Genomic DNA, 20980 nt, shown 5'->3' on the forward strand with positions numbered 1-20980 from the left:
ATTTTCCAAAACTGCTGGAATATCTTTGATAGAGTTCAAGGTTTTGTAAAAAGAATTGATCAAATATCGTGACATACCACAATGTTAATTCATCTGGGAATATTGTTACATTAGAAATAACTAGTCAGTATGAAAATATAAATAATTTATTTGGGTATAAATAATTCATCCTAATCGAAATCGTTAACATTTTTTATAATACGTCATTGCAAGTTTACTTTGGCTAAATTTTGAGCATGAAACACATGCAATGCCTCCCATTGCTTACTGTGAATCAAAATATGAGGTCTCTTCTCTCGCATATAGTTGACTGCTTCTTCGGGAGACCACTTGTAACGATGCATCAAATAACATCCAACCAAGGTTGCGCTACGGGTCCTGCCTGCTTTGCAGTGTATATAAACTGAATGTGACGATATTCCATCTTCGACTCTACCATGACTCACAAACTTGTCTATGAATCGTACACCTTCAACGAGCTTACTCTGACATGGGGTAGCGAATATGTCTGTCGTTGCTAACTGCAGAAATTCCACTCCAACCGTTTTCCACGACTTTTCATCGTTTGACAAAAACAGTTCATAGTCTTCGTTCATTGATACAACACCTTTAACGCGTTCCTTCTCTACGAGCTCCTTCGTGATACTTGGGAAGGGCAGGGCCCCCAAAATTACGGTGTCATCTATTCTATTATACCACTGTCTAGTGGAAATTTTCTCCATAATCACATTGTAGGCCAAAGTGGGGTAGAAAGATACTCTCGCAAACATTTTTCACGACACCAATAAGCAAATTTTGTTCAGAAATTCGGTTATGGAACTATGCCACCATACTCTTTATTAGGTCACTGTCACAACAGCTCTAATCTTCAACTAGTCTCCACGACTGGGTTACGGGACTTCTGACTGTATTTTAAACGGTCAAGGTTAGGGTCATGGAGGTTCATCTCCATTTGAATGCTTTTGTTCCGGTTTGGGATGAAATTAAAATAGGTACAAAGAGACAAAAAGATAACAATCCCACATTCTTTGACACAAGTTACGAGGAAGAGAAAGTTCAACTTAATAATGATCAAATACCCAACGCTGCCATATTTCCAGTTTGAATTTTAAATGAGTATAGCAAGAAGCAGATGCATGAATTTAATTTTTATCAGGGGTAATAGAGGGGATTTGGACAAAAATAATGAGGTTCAGGACATATCTATTTCATTCATTTAGACACCTAGTTTTATAGAATAAAATGTGTACAAAAAATATTTTATACAGTAGAAATTTTTTTTCCAATATCTCTGACACTTTCTTTTCAAATTTGCCTGACTCATAAATTATATGATCTTCAAAGAAATGTACACATTCAATTCAGTTTTCTCAATAGACCAATCGCTGAATGAAATGTATCACTTGATCAGCATTCATCTAGTGATGTTAGTCAATATTTTTACTACAATAATAGCATTCATTATACGTTCGAATTTTTTTTTAAATGAAAGAGAGAACCAGTATAAACATATTTCATAATATGTATTCATACTTATGCAATAATATTTGTATGAGATTTCTGTGGAGTTTGTCATATGTTATACTGAAAGAGATAATAAGAAATTATGTAAACTATACTTTTTTCGATGCTTAACTCAGAGTTATCAGCACATTTGAGTAGTCTTACAACAGTTGACAGGAGTGCGGGGCGCAGCATTCTTGCTCGAGCTACCCTCTAGTTCTTTCACTCATTTTTTTTTATTTTAAAACATCAAAAAATTTTGAGTTTACCCCCTCTTCAGAATGCCTTTTGGATTTTTCACATACATGACCCCCTTTATGTGGTAATCTGAACCGATTGGCCTGGATAGAGGAGTGAATAAAAGATGACTTCACTTCTCATTTGTTTGGTACGTTCAGTTTACACATATGAGTTCCTTCAAAGATGTACATTCAATACACAAAAAGGAGCCCCGCAATAGCACATGTCATTTATGTAGTCTTTGTAGCTGGACGTTATCGGCACGCCTGTTCCTTATCACTTTCTGCTCAACAATTGTTTTTTAATCTGTTATCGATTATAGAGAGCTCACATTTATATTTGTGTGAATTAAAATTGAAATAAATAAAAAACGGATAGTTTAGTTTAGGTTGTCAGTACTGTCCTTTTTGGGTATATTGTCCTTGAGTTTAACGTTCGAAGTGAAAATCTAGATGTCGCACTCTACCGAATGATAAAAATAAAACATAACCTAACTTAACCTGAAAATCAACAAATCAAATGTTTGTATTTATTTTTTTGGTAAGTTTTGTGGAGTGTTAATCGTATAAATGGTTCAAACTCGACATAAAGTATATAACCATGTCCGAACAAATTATTGAACTATTGTTTTTCGATACATTTGCTCACGATAATACCGAGGTAAGACAAAAAATGAAATTTTAATGACAACATTTTGAGTCGTTTCTTTTTAGGAAATTAATTTAGACTTGGTGCAGTTTCCCAAACCTGTTTATGTAACTGAGGTAAGAATAATACCTCTAGGAGCTAGAGTTCAGGCGGATTTCCCAGGAGGTGTTCGATTAGGAGCAACAAATCCAAGTCAGTTCGATATTGAGTTTTTCGTGAATGATTTAGGTAAACCAGGTGCAAGTTCTTTCGAAACTTTAGGGGGATTCAAATATGATCAGAATGGCTGCATCAACCTCGAATGCACACCTGAAGAAACTGTACGAAAAATACCAACAGATGGATTGGTTCTCAAAGGTAAGTTGTATAAAAAATTAAAAACTTTTGGTTGATATTCATAATTGTATCAAAATATTTGAAAAGTAGTCTTCGTGCTTCAAGTAGAATCATACAAGAAGTTTAATTTAATGCCCATCTGAAGAAATACTCTTGGCCTTTTCAGGATGGTATACCACAATTACTCTGGCAGTATATGGTACCCTGACAAACAACATAACCGAACCGATAGTACAGCCAGTAGCGAACCCGTCCCTCCCAACCCAACCAAACACCATTGCTGATGCTCAGCAGATATGCGTGGTACCGCCCGTTGAAACAGAATGGCAACCAGAAGCTATTCCGACTGTTCCCGTAGAATACAGTGCCCAACCTGCTGCTCCCTATCAGGCTTATAATCCACCAGAACAATACGTTCAAGATTTTGAGTACTATCCTGATGTTCCAAAAGATCCCAGGAGTTATCATCACACCCCAGAAACTGAGTGGGAGACCAAACCAAGGCCAAGGGTTTCAGATGCGGAGAGAGATCGTAGCAGAGAATCGACATATCAGGTTTGTTCTAGATTATAGTAATATAAATATAAATGGATATAATTACCACCTCTACCCACCAAATACAAGTTGGTTCAACCAAAACGTTTGTAGGGAGCAGAATTAGGTAATAGAGTTTTATTTTGTTCATTATCATTCTCTGTCTCAAAATATTTCATTCATATGACTTCAATTTTTCCAGAAAATCAAACATAGATTAAATTCGACTGTTATAATCCAACCTTGATGACACACCAATTTTTGGGGTCATGAAAAGGTTCAATCATCTTCCTGATACCTTGCGAGAAAATCAAAATGAAGATACGTTTAGAAAAGATGTGAAAAATCTCATGATTGAAAGGACCTATTATACCCTAGAGAAATATTATCAGGATTTGTTTTACTGAAACTTTTCATCTACGGTGGCTCTTTAAAAAGTATTATTAATACCATCATGACGCTCTCACCTTTGTTTTATACCTATTTAACAGTGGCAATTTATACAATGGAGAAGGAAGTCGACAAACGAATTGTCTTTTTTAGACGTATTGGCGAAGAGGCCCGACACTAAGTGGGAAACATCTGTATACCGAAAACTCACTCACACAGGACAGTATCTGAACCAGAAATCCAACCACCATCATTCAACTAAGAGAGGAATCATCAAAACTCTACTAGACCGTGTCTTCGGGCTCTGTAATACAAAGGAAGGTCTTGAAAAGGAACTAGACATCATCAAAAATGACCATCAACGGAATGGTTACTCCAGGGTGATGGTAGAACAGGCTTTAGCTAGAAGATAGCAAGAGCTACACAAGGAAGAGAAGCCGCCACAACCAGTACTTGTACTTCCCTTACATCAGAGGATTATCGGAAAGGATAAAAAGGATTGGGTCCAAGTACAACATCAGGACCTGCTTCAGATCTGGGAACACTATCCGTAGCAGCCTCACGAAAACCATGCCACCAAACGCAGACTGCGATTCCAATAATTGCATTTACTGGATACCCTGCGAGTGCAGAGAATCATACATCGGTGAAACTAAGAGGCCATTGAAAGTTCGCATTGCTGAGCACAAGAAACATACACAGCGAGGAGAAACCAGCAAATCCGGAATAGCAGAGCATGTTTGGACTCATCAACATAATGTCAAGTGGGCTCAAGCTGAAATCATCCACAAAGAGGAACACTGGTGTCTCTCATGATAGACAAGTTTAAATATTCAATGATCTATGATCAAACCAAGGCTTTTGCTTTCAGAGACCTATTTGCTTTGATTTACCTGTGTTGTAGACGACGTATCAGTGGACTGTAATAGTCACTAACATCTTTTTGGTATAAATAGTATTTATTGGGTTTTGAGTATGTTGGAATTGCACTGGACGTTTCCAGGGATGATTTTGAGTTATCTTAAGCTATCAGCTGATTTGTGACATAAGCATATACTGTCATTGTGCTTGGGAAAGTACAACAGTGTATTACATCATTTATGGAAATAACAAAGACCTAAAATCGATACTTGAGGCACTTCTGCGGTTATGTTCACTGGATCTGATTCAATAGTGTCGATCACAACTATTTCTGTTCAATTTTTCAAATAAGATGCTGCCTAGTCATTTGCTACACCTCTACGATAGAGAAACTGAAAGACTCGAATCAAAAATTCTCTATGATCTAATGCAAGTCAAGACTGGTGTGATGCAAACACTCGACATTGAAAGACAAATATGCTTTGTTTTGAATGAGAAGCGTTCAATATATTACTTGGAGATCTTATGGAAAATGAGGAAACAACTAAATTTGTAGCGGTTTAACGTATTATGAACTTTGATGATCACATCATGTTGAGTAAAAAAAATTGTAATTTGCGATTCGGAATACAATTTTGGAACTCATGCACTGAAGTACGTTTTCAATTCACCTTCGTACTACTGATAAGAGTGGAGGGGAAATTTTTACAATCTTGAAAAATGACTTTCATTCAATATCTAATTTGTACATAATATATACTTTTATGTTTTATCTATTCATTTTATATTTGAATCATGAGTAGTATGTATTTGTATGTAACGCATTTGTCTAATTATCAAAAATGAATATATACAGAAACCCGCAGCTCCCGAACGAGACCACGTCAGATCCGAACCTGCCCGAAGCAGCCGAGAAAAAAGGTATTCCAGATCAGAGAGTAGGGACCAAGAGAGACAGCAGCGCGAATACCGTGAAGCGGACGCCAAAGAAGAAGCCGACTGGCCCGACCACGACAGACAAGATTACCGATCCGAACGTAACGACCACGACTGGAGCGACAGAGACAGAGACCGCGGTCATGACCGCGACAGAGACAGAAGCGAGCGCTGCTACAAACACGACGACAATTACAGGAGGTCGTACAACCGCGGAGAAGACAGAGAAGAGCGCAAGCGCCCTAGGACGCCTCCGATGCAATCTCCGAAGCGTCCGCACACTCCACAAGTCGTCGAAAACGTGGAAACCGTGGAGGCGGTTCAAAGCGAGGTTCAGGAAGCGGCTAGGGGTGAGAAGGTTGAGGAGTGCGCTAAAAGCCCGGGACGTGAGGCTAAAGACGCGCATACACCTCCTGCTGAGGAACCTGCGCCGATGGGCGTAGAGGAGTTTGAGCCGATCCTTAGCGACGAGGATATCCTGGACGACGGGGATCACTACCAGGACTTGGAGTACGACTACAGCACTTACACGAACAATGACGATATAATAAAGCTGTTCGTTCCTGGAACCACCCCACTATCAAAATACCCTAAGGCAAAGAGCTTCACCATCAAAAACAACTCCATCGTCATCGACGACTGTTTAAAAACTGCCATCGGCATAGCCGATGACTACTTCAAGTCGAGCATCACCAAGTACGACCTCGGCACCTTCCACAAGCTCAACACCGAGATCAAGGAGGAGTTTATACACCTCTGCGAAAAGGTTACGCCCATGATAGGTTCTTCCGCGATTTTCTGCTCTATCGCCAAGTTGTATGTCGATACGAAGTCCATGAATCCTCAGAGCCTCAGTGCACAAGACAAAGAGCTGACTGAGCAAGTGCTCTTCATTGTAGAGACTCTTGTGGACTGGCTCAAAGTTGCTCTGAGCTATGAAATGGCCCTCATCCAAGACCAGCCGGCGTACAAGACACGTCACATTAAGTGCGGCGTCCGGTTGGCCGATTGGTGTTGCAACAGCATCGATTTTGTCAGGCTGCTCTGGCAAAATGACTTCAACGTTCACAACGCCTTACTGAACCTTTACGACCAGGAGTTCATGGCGCTGTCTATCAAGTTGATGATTCTCAAAGCGTTGGACACTTACCTGCAGCACAAGTTCGCCATAGAGAAATTCCTCCTAGGCGGAATCGATGACTCAATCTGTCAGAATGGTTTTAACGATTCTACGCCGGTACCACACACTAATGGGTACAAAGTATTGGTGGGGTTCATGCTACAGCAGCCACTTGCTCGGGTTAAGTTTGCTCTGACTTCCATCTTGAAGAAGCTGAACCTATACGAGATTCTGCACAAGATGCACTCGATCCTGATCAAGCTGCGTGATGTGTCACACGATATATCCGCCGAGGAGATAAACCTGATAACGAAGTCTTTGAACGAGGTGCTGAACTATTGTCGAGCAGGCCCATTTGTGCTGTCGCAGCCGAAGAGGTTTGTAGTGCCTATAGTTTTATAATTTTGCTTTGTGTTTATATAAATAGCTGAATTGTACAATTTTTTTACCACACCAATACTGTATATTGTAAAATATAATCCCGATTTATGAGAGGAAGGGCTTCCAATCCTCGAAATACCTCTCAAACTTGATCTTTGGGAAATTTGAAAATTCCCGTAATTTTCTGGACATATCATATTTTTTATTTGGTTTCGAAGTTTAAAGAAAGCAGTGGACGAGTGAAATATATAACTAATAATTCAATTTTATTAGGTAATAATTCTGGATAATAGTTTATTCACAAATGTCGAAATGTAAGAGGTAACAGTTACCTAGCTAAATCACTATCATTTGCAATGACTATATTTCTAAGTTTTTTTCATTTTCCACATTTTCTTTGATTTATTTTTGGCTTTATCATCTAGTGAATATAGTTTCTGAGAAGTATATGAAGTTTTGACAGAAATTGACATCCTGTTCAACGCCTACAGGTTCTTGCCAGTGTCTTCGCAGTTCGAAATTATGAGAAACTATTCTTACAACGTGCTGGTCGTGTATTTCAAGATGTTCAACCTTCTCCAGTGTTTCGTCCTCCTGCTGAACTACCCCAGTACAATGAACCTGCCGCTGATCAAGACGCCTATATTTGAAATCATATCCATCTTATTGGATAAGTCCGAAGGGCTGGAATACCTTTCCGAGAATGTAGAAACCATCACCGTTTTGCTAAAGTGTCTACTACGAACCGACGAGGAGATGCAGTACAGCGCAGCGGAGTTCGTCCTCAAATCGCACCAGCTAGGACTCAAAATCGCTTACAAGCTGCAGGCGCTTTACCACGTCGAGTTTCTCACTGCGAATGGTAAACTTCACAACCTGGATTGTGATGCACCTGAAATTATTGACCACCTACATGGCTTGCTCTGTTTGACATTCTCGCACTTCGGGAAAGTATTCTGCGCCGAGACCCTGGGGCTGGAAGACAACATCCGCTGCCTCCTGCAATTTTTGGAACCCGTCCTCGCGAAGGAGAAGACCGAAACGTTTGTGGGGCGCTTGAAAGACTCGGTTGGGATACCGTACATCGTGGACTTGGTGCTACTGGCTGTAGCTACCGTATCCAACATTCCGATCCTAGAGAAACACTCCAAGGTGCTACTGCACCTAGTCAATCAGCAGGATGTGTTTGAGGACAGCGTATGCTTGAAGCTGAGCGAATTGCGTTTGTATCTAGCACCTTTGGAAAACGTCACTAAGTTCGCGTACGACGACATATCGCTCTTCGTCGAGGCCGTGGACAAAAGCGTGGAGAACCTGCCTTACACCATGTCCACCGCGATAACGGCCCTGAGGATCATCCAGCATCTTGGAATTTCTAAGCACCAGCCATCTTCTTCAGACAATCCCATCTCGAATTTTGTGGAGCTAAAGTACAAGCACGTTATCCTGCAGTTGTTCTCTCTGGAGGGTACGACGATCCTATCGAAAGTGCTGCAGAAGATCTGTGATCATTTTGAGCAGCCAAGCTTACATTCTTCCTTTTTCGTTTCGCAGCAGGGTTGGTGCTTGTTGCAGGTAATTCATCCAGCCGTCCTGCTGCTGAAGCAGATGCTTGCGTACGCCATTCAATGTCAGAACACGAACTTCAAGGATCTCACGGCGATATCGGTTTTCTTGCAAACGCACAACCTGCTCAGCTGCTTTCCGCGGTCGTGTGCAGGATACGGATTGGCTCAGGAAGTAAGCGCTTGCATAGTGGAAGCGTTGCTCGTGTACACCCAGCCCGTCTCGGAGCAAATCAGCGAGAAGGACTCGCTGACTAAGGCTCTGTGGACGCAGATGTGCGGGGAGGTGATCAAGTTCGTCACTTTCTCTCCTCACACGTTTCTCTCCGGTTTGCTGGTGTTTTCGGAGCTGTTACCGCTACCCTTGCCCATACAAACTAGAGACGAACATACCGCGGAAGAAGTATCGTGGGTGATTAACCTGCGTAAGCTTTGGTCGGCCCACTTGCACCCGCACAGCGCTATCATCCAAGACATGGTCAACAAGCTCTGTATATCGACGCAGCCGCAGTTGCTGAACCTTCTACGGCGCGTGTGTGTCCAGATCTCCGATCTCTCGGCAAATTCAGCTCTGATGATCGCCCGGGGAGTTTTGGACAACGTCTATGACGCGCTCATCCCGAAGGAAGACGTCAAGATGGGACCTTGCAACGCGCACATCGCTAGGCTGTTGAATTTCCTCGCCTGTTTAGTGACGCACAACACCATCAAGTGCGCGGTTCTCCACTTAATGCACACCAACAGCACGGTTACTCTAAAGACCGAGGAGAGGTACGTATCTCTGATACAAGCCTTTTCACAGGTTCTGAAGAACGAGAGCACCTCGAACAGCCACATTCAGTCTCAGGAGTGCGTGCTGAGCATCATACAAAGTTTCTGCGACGTGGAAATAACGCTGTCACAGAACACCGGGATAACCTCGGAAGAATATTTGGCAAACGCTCTGCCAGTCAAAGAGCACCTCCTTATGTTCATACACATGATTTGGGAGCACCTGACGACAGATAACTCCTTCATGACGTGCCTGCCTATATTCCGGACCCTTCTTATGCTGACAGAGCATGATTATGGGTTTTATCACTTGAAGGAACACCTGCTGAAGAAGAATGATGCGTTTCTGGTGCTGTTGGAGAAGTTGGCTAACAATTTTTCAAAAAGTATTGCAGAGTGTTTGTCGACTTTGAACATTTTAGTTGAGTTCCTTCGGGTATGCGTTACGACTGATGTAGCAGAGGAGTCGTTGCTGTACACACCAAGGAAAATCACTTTGTCCGTTTTGGAATTGAAAAAGCTTATTGGGTGGCGGACGGATGGCAAGCCGGAAAATCATCCGCTTTTGTCGCTCGAGACCATCTTGAAGGTAAGAAAGTCTATATTTCTTTGAAGAGAGAAAGTGTAGTAATAGTAGTATTTATTGGCCATATTTACGTACAGAGTACAATTGGCAGAACAAGTCGCTTACAGTCATGTTGTGAATGTAAAATTAGTTATTCCAAGAAGCAACTGTTTGTTAATGAGGTGCCTCATGTCACTGTCCAAATACAAGCTATTCCATATTCTTCATCGATTATTATTATAGTGTGCAAATAAAAAACGTGCCTAACATTTATATATATATACACACACACACACACATACATCGGAAAAGTCTAGGGATATTTTTATAACATACTAAATATCATAAAAATAAATGCATGAGGTCGTTTAATTTCGATTAAATTGGTACACTCGACCACCCTGTAGATTTCTATGGGTTGAACAAAGCCTGCAAAAACGGTAACTAATCTTTTATCAAGTTTTTTACAAACTGTAGGTGTTCGGCTAAAATGAATAATCTGAAAGTGTCGAGTTTGTACATTCTATGCAGTTCTTGCACAACAATTAAACTGGAAATATTGTGCTTTAACATGGAACGCCATCACTTACCATTGGCTGAGATGAATAGATCTGTAGGGCTTCTTCAAGGTGGCATGCGACAAAATGATGTAGCTCTTCGTTTGGGGGTCTCCCAAAGTGTTATCAGTCGATTGTGGCGGCGTTTCCGTGAAACTGGCAGTCCAGCCGAACAACATCCAGGGCGAGGACGCGCTACAACTGCAGTTCAAGACCGATTTTTGGTCTTAACCGCAAGAAGATGACCGACAATCACAGCACCTGAGTTGGTTAACGTGTTGCAGCAGACGCACCAGGTAACCATTGGTCGTGATACTGTCAGAAATCGACTGCATGAAGCAGATCTCCACAACAGAAGGCCACTTAGATGTCCACCTTTGTCGAGAGGCAATCGCGGTAGAAGATTAGAGTGGTGTCAAAAACATCAAAACTGGGATGCAAATGATTGGGCCACAGTTTTGTTTACAGACGAATGCAGATTTGGATTTCATCCAGATTCTCGTCGAGTAAGACTGTGGAGGCGACCTGGAAATAATGAACGTTTGAGACACGTCCAGGAAGTCCACACATACAGAGGTGGTACAGTAATGCTATGGGGCGGAATCATGATCAGCGGCAGAACCGATCTCGTTTTTTCCAAATCGCTCCCTCACAGCTCGACAGTACCTCGACACCATTTATCTACCTATCGTCCGTCCGTTTGCTGGTGCTGTTGGTGAAAACTTCCACCTAATGCACGATAATGCTCGTCCACATGTCGCGCGTCTAGTGACTGACTGGCTCACCAACGAAGGAGTTGATGTATTGCCATGGCCAGCACAATCACCGGACCTGAATCCCATCGAGCATGTGTGGGACATGCTTCAACGAAGAATTACTCCGCATATGGGGAACATTCACACAACGTTTCAATTGAGAGAGGTTTTAATCGCTGAATGGGCAAATGTACCTCAACAAGACATTGACAATCTCATTTTGTCGATGCACGATAGATGTAGGGCCGTAATAAACCAGCGTGGAGGCCATACTTTGTACTGATTCCAATTTTTTTTGTATTATGATTTTTTTTCGGGGTGCCAAAGAAGAGCCATATTTTTTTTAGTTTTGCTTATATGCGCACTCAGTATTTTTGACCATTTAATAAATTTTGTTGTAAGTTACATTCGTTTAATAATCACCCGTCAACTTTTTCTTCCCTAAAGCGATCTAAAAAAAAAATTATTGCCATTTTTAAAAATATCCCTAGACTTTTCCGATGTGTGTATATCGACATTTCAGAGGATATTCTCAAAACCTTCATCGAAAGATTGTATTGTATTTCTCTGGATCCTGAATTCAATAACCGATTATACAAAATGACTATTTTTCTATGATTTCCCAGGCAGTCGTTGAGGAAGACAACACCTTTGAAAATTTTTTGGAAGATCTCACCTCACTTCTTAAATTGCTTGACGGAGATTCTTCAGATACCAACAAAGAGATGAAGGACACTTGCATAGACACCGTTCTTCCAGTACCAGAAAGTTTGCTCATCCAGTTCTCTCGTAGAACAATATTCAGTTCGTCTGACGCCTGCGACGAAAGATTGACGGCCAATTACTGGCTTGCCATTCCAGCAGTCGATGGTGAAACTGATTCAGAAAACGTAAGTACATATTAGTTGGATAGGCAGCACCTTTTAAGCTATCTATAATTAATGAGAATTAAAATTTGGTCCTTCGGGTCAGATTTTTAATAATTCCACAGCTTTGCTTAATGTATTATTTGTTCCGCAAGACATGTCTTGGACATGTCCAAGTCTTTTTTTTTTAAACAAACTGATCCCTGAGGAACACAGGTCCGAGGTAGAAATAAAACATGTTATAAATTGCATATCAGTATGTTGATATAATTTTTTCAAAATATATTGGCAAAAGCTTGATAAATTAACAAATTCTCATTCACTTCCGAAATCTCCAACTCTTCATTAGCAGCCAAGAATAAACTAGTTCCCGGTTTCAACTCCCCAGTAGTGAACTTCGCTTGACCTTCTATGACTATAAGAATACTCGCGCTCTTCCTTTTTATGCTTCGATATTGCCCCAAAGAACTTGGAACATTGATTTGCGCTACGGCAAAGTCCTTTACCGGAGGTTTATATAATCTAGTATGATCATCTTCCTGGATCGGTTTGAAAATTTTATCTTCCGGTCTCTCACCTTTGTAATTGAGCATGCAACACAAGGTGTCCACGTCAACTAATTTGGGTGTGAGCCCTGCACGGACTACATTATCGGAGCAAGCCATATTTTCGATACAGTCCCCAGAGAGGTAGGCATGCGGTTCATTGGCCCCTAAATAAATCCCCTCGGATGGGCAGAGGTTCAGGTAGTTGAGAAAATAGACCATCAATATGCCGCTGTCATTTGGGAACTGGGAATGGAGGCGTTCAACAAGATCTGCCATGTATTTCTCTCTTTTTCGTTTATCCAAATCCTTGAATTTTTTCAGTAGGGAGGACATTGTTTCCACGATTATTTGTTTGTCGCAAGTTAGTACGGCCCTGCAAAATATATTCATTAAATATACTACTGAATAAGCTGAATGTTCAAATTTCGAGGGCTACATACATTTGATTAGTGTCAAGTTTGATCGACGTCAAGGTTTTGCTCATTGTTTTTTCACTGTCTTAAAGCAGAAGAACTACCACTGAGATCTCAGACATTATGAAAGATAGAGCAACGATTGAATGAAGACAAACTCACAATATGACATTATTTGAAAAACATAAAGTTCCAAACATTTTACAAAAAGTCTCTCGATTAGAATATCATCACATTTTACAATAAAATGACACATGAGATGATACAAACAAGAAACTTGAAACCTTGCTATTATCCCAAATATTCAGCGAAAATCGGAAAACTATGATTTTATCTTTTTTTGGGTGGATAAAGCAGAAGAACTACCACTGAGATCTCAGACATTATGAAAGATAGAGCAACGATTGAATGAAGACAAACTCACAATATGACATTATTTGAAAAACATAAAGTTCCAAACATTTTACAAAAAGTCTCTCGATTAGAATATCATCACATTTTACAATAAAATGACACATGAGATGATACAAACAAGAAACTTGAAACCTTGCTATTATCCCAAATATTCAGCGAAAATCGGAAAACTATGATTTTATCTTTTTTTGGGTGGATTCAAAGTTGATGTAATTTAATAATAATCAAAAGGAACATATTGCTAACCGAAAAAAAAAAACAGATTAGAAAACTATAAAAAACAAAACGAAAAAGAATTTGATCAGAAACTATATTTTTTCTAAGGATATGATATGGAAAAAATACTGTTTTGGTAATATGAGGAATATTAAAGATTTTTTTGATGGTGTTTGAGTAAAGAAAATACCACTTCAAATAGCTAATCCCTGATTCCCCTTTTGTAAGTGACAAAGATATAGTCTCTCTCTCTCTATATTATTTTTTCCTTTGACAACAAATCATCATGTACGTATATTCAGTAATGACCTTTGTCCCAATCGTGTACTCACCTGAACGCTTTCTTTAAAAATTCGACATCATCACACACATCTGAACAACTTACAATTTTCCCTAGTTCAGGAATATTTTTAACAAAGGTTCTAATTTCAGAAACTGGCCTGAATCCACACAATGCTTCGAATGGCGTCAACGCAATTGCCAGTTCGGGCTTGTGGTTGGGATCCCTATAAATGTCGGGATATTTGGAATGCAATTCTTCGGCGTGTTCTTTGGATGGATGTGCTTGAATCGACAGGGCCTTATTAACAGACAATACTTTGAATAGAAATGGTAGTTCGTTGTTGAATGATTCGGCGACTTCTTTGCCTAATGAGTCAGGGTGATTGGATATATAAGAGGCTAGTGTTTCGCCAGTTTTCTTCACTTCCGAGGGTGCATTCACATGAGTTCCCATCCATAGTTCAGCATATGGTGTGTTTTCGTTTATAGTAAATTCTTCGTTAACATTCTTATATAAAGTAGCTACTTTACTTTGCTTCCCTTTTTTGCCCCATTCATAATTTTGAATTTTACATTTAAGTTCCATTTCTTGACCTCAAAATAACCTTAACCTAATGAATTTTCATTTTTCGGTTTTACTTGACATAAGCCGCCTTATCAGCCTATTGTCGCAAGGTGGCGCTGCAAAACTCAAGGAAAAACTAATGTCGACATGAGATTGTGAATTGAAATTTTGACGAAATAAAATATTCGTTATTTGGTCAAAAAATTTATCTAAACGTCTATTGTGACAGTATTGCTGGTGGAAGTAATGCTTATTTGCACGACAATAATAGACCGGTAGTCAAGGGCGAGGCAGGTTTCGTGGTAGAACAAGTGATATTGCGAATTTCCAATTGAAGTGTCAATATAATATGACTTACGTTCTCAACCCAATGTTAAGCTTTCTGTATTTGTTTATTGCTGCTTTCCAGCTTTAACCAGTTTCTGCATTTATATTTCAGGTACAGTGTGATATTATAGAAATTTGTCGACAAAACCTCAGACCTGAATATAATTTAGTCAGAGAAGTCGAAAAATTGTGTAGGATATCAAGAACCGATGGTCTCGATGATAAGGAGAAAAGACTAGAAGACGAGGATAAAATGAAAAAACCCTTCGGTAAGTTTCGTTAGTGGTATATACTTGCTAAAATTATCGGTTGATTTTCAAAGAGTTTATTATATCCTTTGTTATAGTTACTCCTATGAGAGCGAGAGGTTTCGCGCGAACTGTACCTCAGAGACCGGACCTATTCAGATCAAGACCTCCAAATACTTCGAGGCCGCCGTCTCTTCACGTCGACGATTTCGTCGCGTTAGAAACATGCGGAGCGCAACCTACTGGACCTACAGGTTACAACAAAATCAGCAGAGAGTTGCTGGCATCGACGAGGGTCGCAAGAGTAACGAGGGGGCGCGCTTTTGTAAACTCTGAAAGATCCGTTCAGTACCGACAAATGTAAGTATCTAATTTGATCTAATCTCTGGTACTTCATTTGAGAACTGTTATAAACATGTAGTTCTCTTGTGGCCCTTATAAGAGCTTTTCAATACCTTCATTGACTGGATAGCTCTTCCAGCTGAGGTGGAAAGTATTAAATAGAAGACGATCTTCGTCCAACTTCAATCATATTGGCTTTGGCTAGTGGATTATAAAAATCTATTGTCGTGTAATAGAGTAATAGGCAAATTTTTTTCACGTAATAAGTCATATTTCACTTGATAAAAGAGGAAAGAGGAGGCATTTTGAAAAATTAAAAATTGCTGTTTTTATGTCACTTTTATTTGTAACTAATGTTACTGTCATTGTTTGTACTTTTTCAAAAATGAAACCAAAAAATTATGAATTAATAAGTTACATTTTGAATGTTTTGAAAAGTAACAGTACTGAATGGGAAAATATCTTCTCAGCAACTGATGTTTCAGTTTGTTGAGAGATAAGAAGGGCCTGACTCACATATCCATCACATTAACATTCAGATACTAGAAATTTTTAGGGTACTAAGTTGTTACAAAGCTAAGCTCTTTCTGAATGGTTTAGGGCTATTAAACTGGTGTAATAAGTTTGTGGAGATCAAATCCTGAGGTGTAGATTTTGGAAAAAATGGTGTAATAACGTTGGTTTTAGTAACATCGGTTGTTATAAAAGCCTTGAAGATTCCGTGAAAACAGTCGTGTATTCTGTGTAATTGATAAGTTGTTCATTTTGTGGAAACTCATGATCACTTTAATGAAATAAATGAAAAACACTTGTCTCATTTCCACTAGTTGTTTTATTTTTACGACCGGTTTCGCGTTTTATCCCATTATCAAGTATAAACTAACAGAATTCAAATGACTAGTGGAAATTAGTCATTACATTAGTCATTCATTACATTAAATAGTTATTTATTACTTCTTGCATATCATTACCCGCAATATACTTCTTCAATACAATCAAAACTATTCTTTAGCCGTTTAAGATAGCGTAGTAACGTATACTATTTATCTTAAGCTACAACTTATGATAAATGATTGTTTTTTTGCAGGCCTTGGTGGGGAGCTGGCATGGGAAGAGGACCTTACTAAATTTAGCATAAGGAAAATAATTGATTACTCTTGTGATTCATTTTTTATTTTATTTTATGTTTAGAGCGATGTTTATACATAACAAAAAGTGTTAAGAAAGATAGACTTCCAATGAAAAACAAACCAAAAGTACCGCTTATGAGCAGTATGATTGTAGTCGGAGTATACTTCTGGAAATAGATGTCTTCAACAGGTAATACAGGCAGAATCATCAACAGAAAAAATAAATAAAGTAACACTACAGAACTGACTAGCAGTTGTGCAAGTCCGCAAGTTTTATCAGAAACAAGCATTATTCGTCGAAATACTCCTCCTCAAATTTCTTGAAGTCTTCTTCTGTAAATACTGTTCCCTGGTCCTTTTCTTTGGCAGGAGTATTCGTTAGCGGTCTTCTGGTAACTGCCCTTTCAATTATCTAGAAAAAATCGCAAATGACTCAGAATTTTATAAAAAGATATCAGGTACTGTAAGGATGAACATGTTGATAGAAATACAAATAATGACGAAAAAATAGAGTTTGCAATATTTTGTTGGTATCATTCCTTGAATTACTGATACATTCTTTCAACTAACTGGATGTCCAGTATTAACAATAAAGTTATTGATTGGGGTTATTTTAATATAAAGGAGAATGAAAGTTTTTCTTAAGATTCATACCAACTTCAAAGTTCATGAATCTTCCAAAATAACACACCAACACTTTCATTTAAAATTTTTGACATTTTTGATTGATTTCAATATTCAAACTAATGTTCTGAGGAAAATATGTAAATAATAATATTGTTTATTCACAGAAATATAATTATATACATAGGTAAACATGATATTTGAATATACGTGGTTTATGTACTAACAATATATAAAAACAACGATAAAAATAAAATAAAAACAACAATAAAAATTAATTGGCGCTCCGGGGCGACTTCATTGATTCCAGTGGCGCATTTGCTTTTTCAGCTGCAGGAAAACCCGGAAAAACCTGCAGCACCACATCATCTGAACATATAAAACATTCTTTGCTGAATGCAAAAATGTGTTTTTCCGTAACCATCAAAAGCCAATGCATTTGACCACCCTTAATAAAGGTAACAAAACTCAACCAAAGCGGTATCAAAAATTGGAAAAGGAGGTAATACCAACTTGAACAAAAACTGGGAAAAAAGATATCACGAAAAGACTTATGCCTAACATTATTTGAATCAAAGTTTGAGAACATTTCAAAAATTAAAGACATAAAAATAGGAATAACTTCTTAAGGACACAAACAATGTTTCAGATGATAATTATACAGGTAATTCCTTCAAATGTTGGTACATTTGAAAGCATGACTAACGTAACCAGTAGTATCAACAATATTACATTGATACTGGTTTGGAAAACCGTATATTAAAAATCTCACAATTTTACTTGAATAAGTTACCAAGGATTTTAATCAAGTATCGGCCAATTCCACCACATAACAATACAGTTCTCAAACTTTTTTTCAATTGTAGCTTCCACTGGTCTGTTATTAAGAACACATCATGCAATAAATTTGTTCTGTGAGACTAACCTCTATGAGGTATTTTGCATAAATATCTGTCGGATATAATTCAATATCTAGCGTAGTATTGGCCAGGAAAGTAGTTGTTTTCCAGCAAGCATTTACCAAAACCTACCATTTAATAATAACTATTCACTGTGAAAATATATAAATAATACAAATACATGGAGTGAACAAAGTGATTTGGGATAAGTGCAAAGCACTTGTTTTCCATTAAATTGACAGATATATATATATATATATATATATATATATATATATATATATATATATATATATATATATATATATATATATATATATATAATCGAGAAAGGTTAATGCAGTCAAACTGCTATAAAATAATTCCATGAAAACCAAAAGATAAATAAATAAGTTCCATTCTGATCATTCCTACATTGATTTCAATTGAAGAGCCACCGGTAGACAGCTGTTTCAGCCTATTGGGCATCGTCAGTACCGGGCAGGCGGTCCTCGATTGAAGACAAAATGTGAAAGACCAAGAAAAGTACTTAATAGAAATAACTGTGTAAACGCAAGCGAGACTTGGGTGTCACACTAATAGGTTGGTCCACTTATGTCTCGCTTGCGTTAACGCAGTTATTTCTATTAAGTACTTTTCTTAGTCTTTCACATTTTGTCTTCAAAATTATTATATATATAAATAAAAATTTATATAAATAAAAGGTACACAATTCAAATAAGTCATCAAAGTACTATGATACAATTATTGTATTTCATTAGGGTTCGAATAGTTCTTTCATTTTCATTGATATTATTTCATTATTTTTTGAAGTTTTGTTTATTTTTTTTATTTTTTCGGGCAGGGTATTATATAGTTTTATTGAAATATAAGAGTATGCTCTTTGAGTTTTAGATTTTACAACAAACGGAATGGTGTGATTTTTACGGTTTCGTCTATTGTATTCATGGTTGGGATCTCAGCTTTATGTTCTTGGAAGTGGTACTCCATATTCACACAAAGGTAGAATAATTGCCTGATGTCCATAATTTTTGTTTTTTTATAGAGGCTGTTAGAATTGTATCTGAGATTTTTCCGTAGAATTAATTTCAAGATGAAGAGATGAATGTTTCGAAATTCCATTTCAAAATATTTATTTTCTTGTAATGAATTTCTTAACATATTCTTTGACAAAATACTTATTGAAGAACACATTCACTTGCTGAATGAAAAACTATCGTCAGGATGTTATGCAGTGAGAATATCATTTAATGAACTAGTATTACATGCAGCTAAAACAGGATGTCATTCATTGGTATTCTTTTATGGGGAGTATGAGTTGGAACTGGTCCAGATTCTATTTTCGTTTTCCAAAAGAGGGCAGGCATTGAGACTCCTTTGCAAGGTAAGATGATAAAATTCTTGTATGCTCGTTTTGAGGCAAACAAAATTTTGTTGCTATACACGCTTTTCATTGTTGTCTACTATGCATTTGAAATGCATAGTAGACAACAAGGAGTTTGGAAAAGCTATCATTTTTATTTAATTATAGACCATATCATAGTTTGCAAGAGTTTTACGATATGAGCAATAAATAACAATAGTTTTTCCTAGAGTGACAATACTTCTTGGGCGACTCTGCCTAGTGTATGAAATTTCAGATAGATTTTTGAAAACATAAGGCTCTAACAGAAATACTTTTACACAATTTCTTTTGTTGATTTGAAAACGTTTTAAACAAGAAAAGGTCATCACTCATAGGTACGGTGACAATTCAACATCCAAATTTCAATAATTTTATCAACGATGCCCAAGACAATAAGAAATGACTTCAATACAGAATATAATGAAAGAATCACTGATTATGTATTGTAGTATTTTATTCTTACCTGTTTCACTGTTTTCTCATCTATTTCTACCTTGCTGGCAGTTTTAATCAATTCCAGCTTCCGCAAGTTCTCCTTCAGAATTTGTTCTTTGGACTTGTAGGTTTTTTTTGCTTCGGATACAGTTAACTTCTTTTCTTTGGATAAAAGATTCACCTTGGAATCTAGAATGCAAAACAACCATGATGAGTAAAACTGTAAAGGTATATTCTTGAATTACTCATTTACAACGAATATGCAGGTAATGTCACAGATAATACTGAGAAATCAGTATTTTTGAAACATTCGCAGATTTGCGATTTGATTGTTACTCGCCAGAATGAGTGGGCTGAGGTAAATTTTTTGCATCTCTACAGTTGATATGTTATTGTATAATGCCTGCTAAAGATTGTAACATAAGCTCAAGAAAACCGATTTTAAAAGAATCTTTTGTAGGAGAGACCACAGAATTTCCATAGAAAAACAATGTTGATATTCAGATTGTAGCAGAATTGATTACCTTTTTTGCCACCCTTTTTGTAAGTTTTGGCTAGTATTTTCTTATTGTCGGAGTTTAGCCCAAAAAGTTCATTCTTCCTCTTTTTCTCTGCAACAAAAGGAATGTTACACCTTGTTAAATTACGAACTAATGATAATGGTTCATCAACTAGATCAAAACTCACTGGAATTTACATTAAACTGTGGATCAACCACTGACAAACTTTTACGAACAAGCGAAGTACTCATATTTAATAATTTCCTTAAGTAAATCGCTTCGCATGTTTTGAACAATTCATAACATCCATATATAAATAACCTTATATTCTCTGCCACTTCCACTAATTTTATTACTTATTGGCCTTATTCTTCAGGGACATTCTCGCCGTGATCGTATATATTTACTTCGATGTGACCACTATGTCAGGGACGCGCAAGCGTCAACACAAATAAGGGAAAAATCATGAAATCTCTTGTTTTCATAATTTGAATATTGAGGGGAAAATAATTTTTTGACTTACTATTTCTCTATCTTTATACAAAAATGTGGGACAATTCCGAAAAAAGAAAGAAAACTATCAAGTTCAAAATGATTTTTCATT

General features: G+C 37.8%; 4 protein-coding genes across 4 annotated transcripts; 1 reads left to right on the forward strand and 3 right to left on the reverse strand.

Moving 5' to 3' along the window:
- Positions 1-130: 130 nt before the first annotated feature.
- On the reverse strand, positions 131-1084 carry PTPMT1 (Protein tyrosine phosphatase, mitochondrial 1). The gene has a single exon (XM_023156608.2). It carries the CDS (start codon positions 768-770, stop codon positions 204-206), a length of 567 nt encoding a protein of 188 aa, XP_023012376.1. The 5' UTR covers positions 771-1084; the 3' UTR covers positions 131-203.
- A 1134-nt stretch (positions 1085-2218) lies between these two features.
- vir (VIR_N domain-containing protein) lies at positions 2219-17038 on the forward strand. Its single transcript, XM_023156609.2, has 9 exons — positions 2219-2403; positions 2457-2748; positions 2894-3282; positions 5369-6945; positions 7441-9874; positions 11789-12052; positions 14906-15062; positions 15140-15401; positions 16471-17038. Exons 1-9 carry the CDS (start codon positions 2344-2346, stop codon positions 16508-16510), a joined length of 5475 nt encoding a protein of 1824 aa, XP_023012377.2. The 5' UTR covers positions 2219-2343; the 3' UTR covers positions 16511-17038.
- On the reverse strand, positions 12268-14544 carry Mpi (Mannose phosphate isomerase). Its single transcript, XM_023156610.2, has 2 exons — positions 13952-14544; positions 12268-12949 (listed from the first exon to the last, which is right to left on the reverse strand). The coding sequence occupies exons 1-2, from the start codon at positions 14485-14487 to the stop codon at positions 12304-12306; spliced, it is 1182 nt and encodes a 393-aa protein (XP_023012378.2). The 5' UTR covers positions 14488-14544; the 3' UTR covers positions 12268-12303.
- Positions 16541-20723, reverse strand: LOC111502516 (uncharacterized). Its single transcript, XM_023156611.2, has 4 exons — positions 20564-20723; positions 20401-20487; positions 19905-20065; positions 16541-16925 (listed from the first exon to the last, which is right to left on the reverse strand). The coding sequence occupies exons 1-4, from the start codon at positions 20625-20627 to the stop codon at positions 16803-16805; spliced, it is 435 nt and encodes a 144-aa protein (XP_023012379.1). The 5' UTR covers positions 20628-20723; the 3' UTR covers positions 16541-16802.
- Between the last annotated feature and the right edge of the window lie 257 nt (positions 20724-20980).

This window comes from Leptinotarsa decemlineata, unplaced genomic scaffold, assembly GCF_025532065.1.
Source record: "Leptinotarsa decemlineata unplaced genomic scaffold, Ldec_3_MD MMD2_tig00002082_RagTag_RagTag, whole genome shotgun sequence".
NCBI lineage: Eukaryota > Metazoa > Arthropoda > Insecta > Coleoptera > Chrysomelidae > Leptinotarsa > Leptinotarsa decemlineata.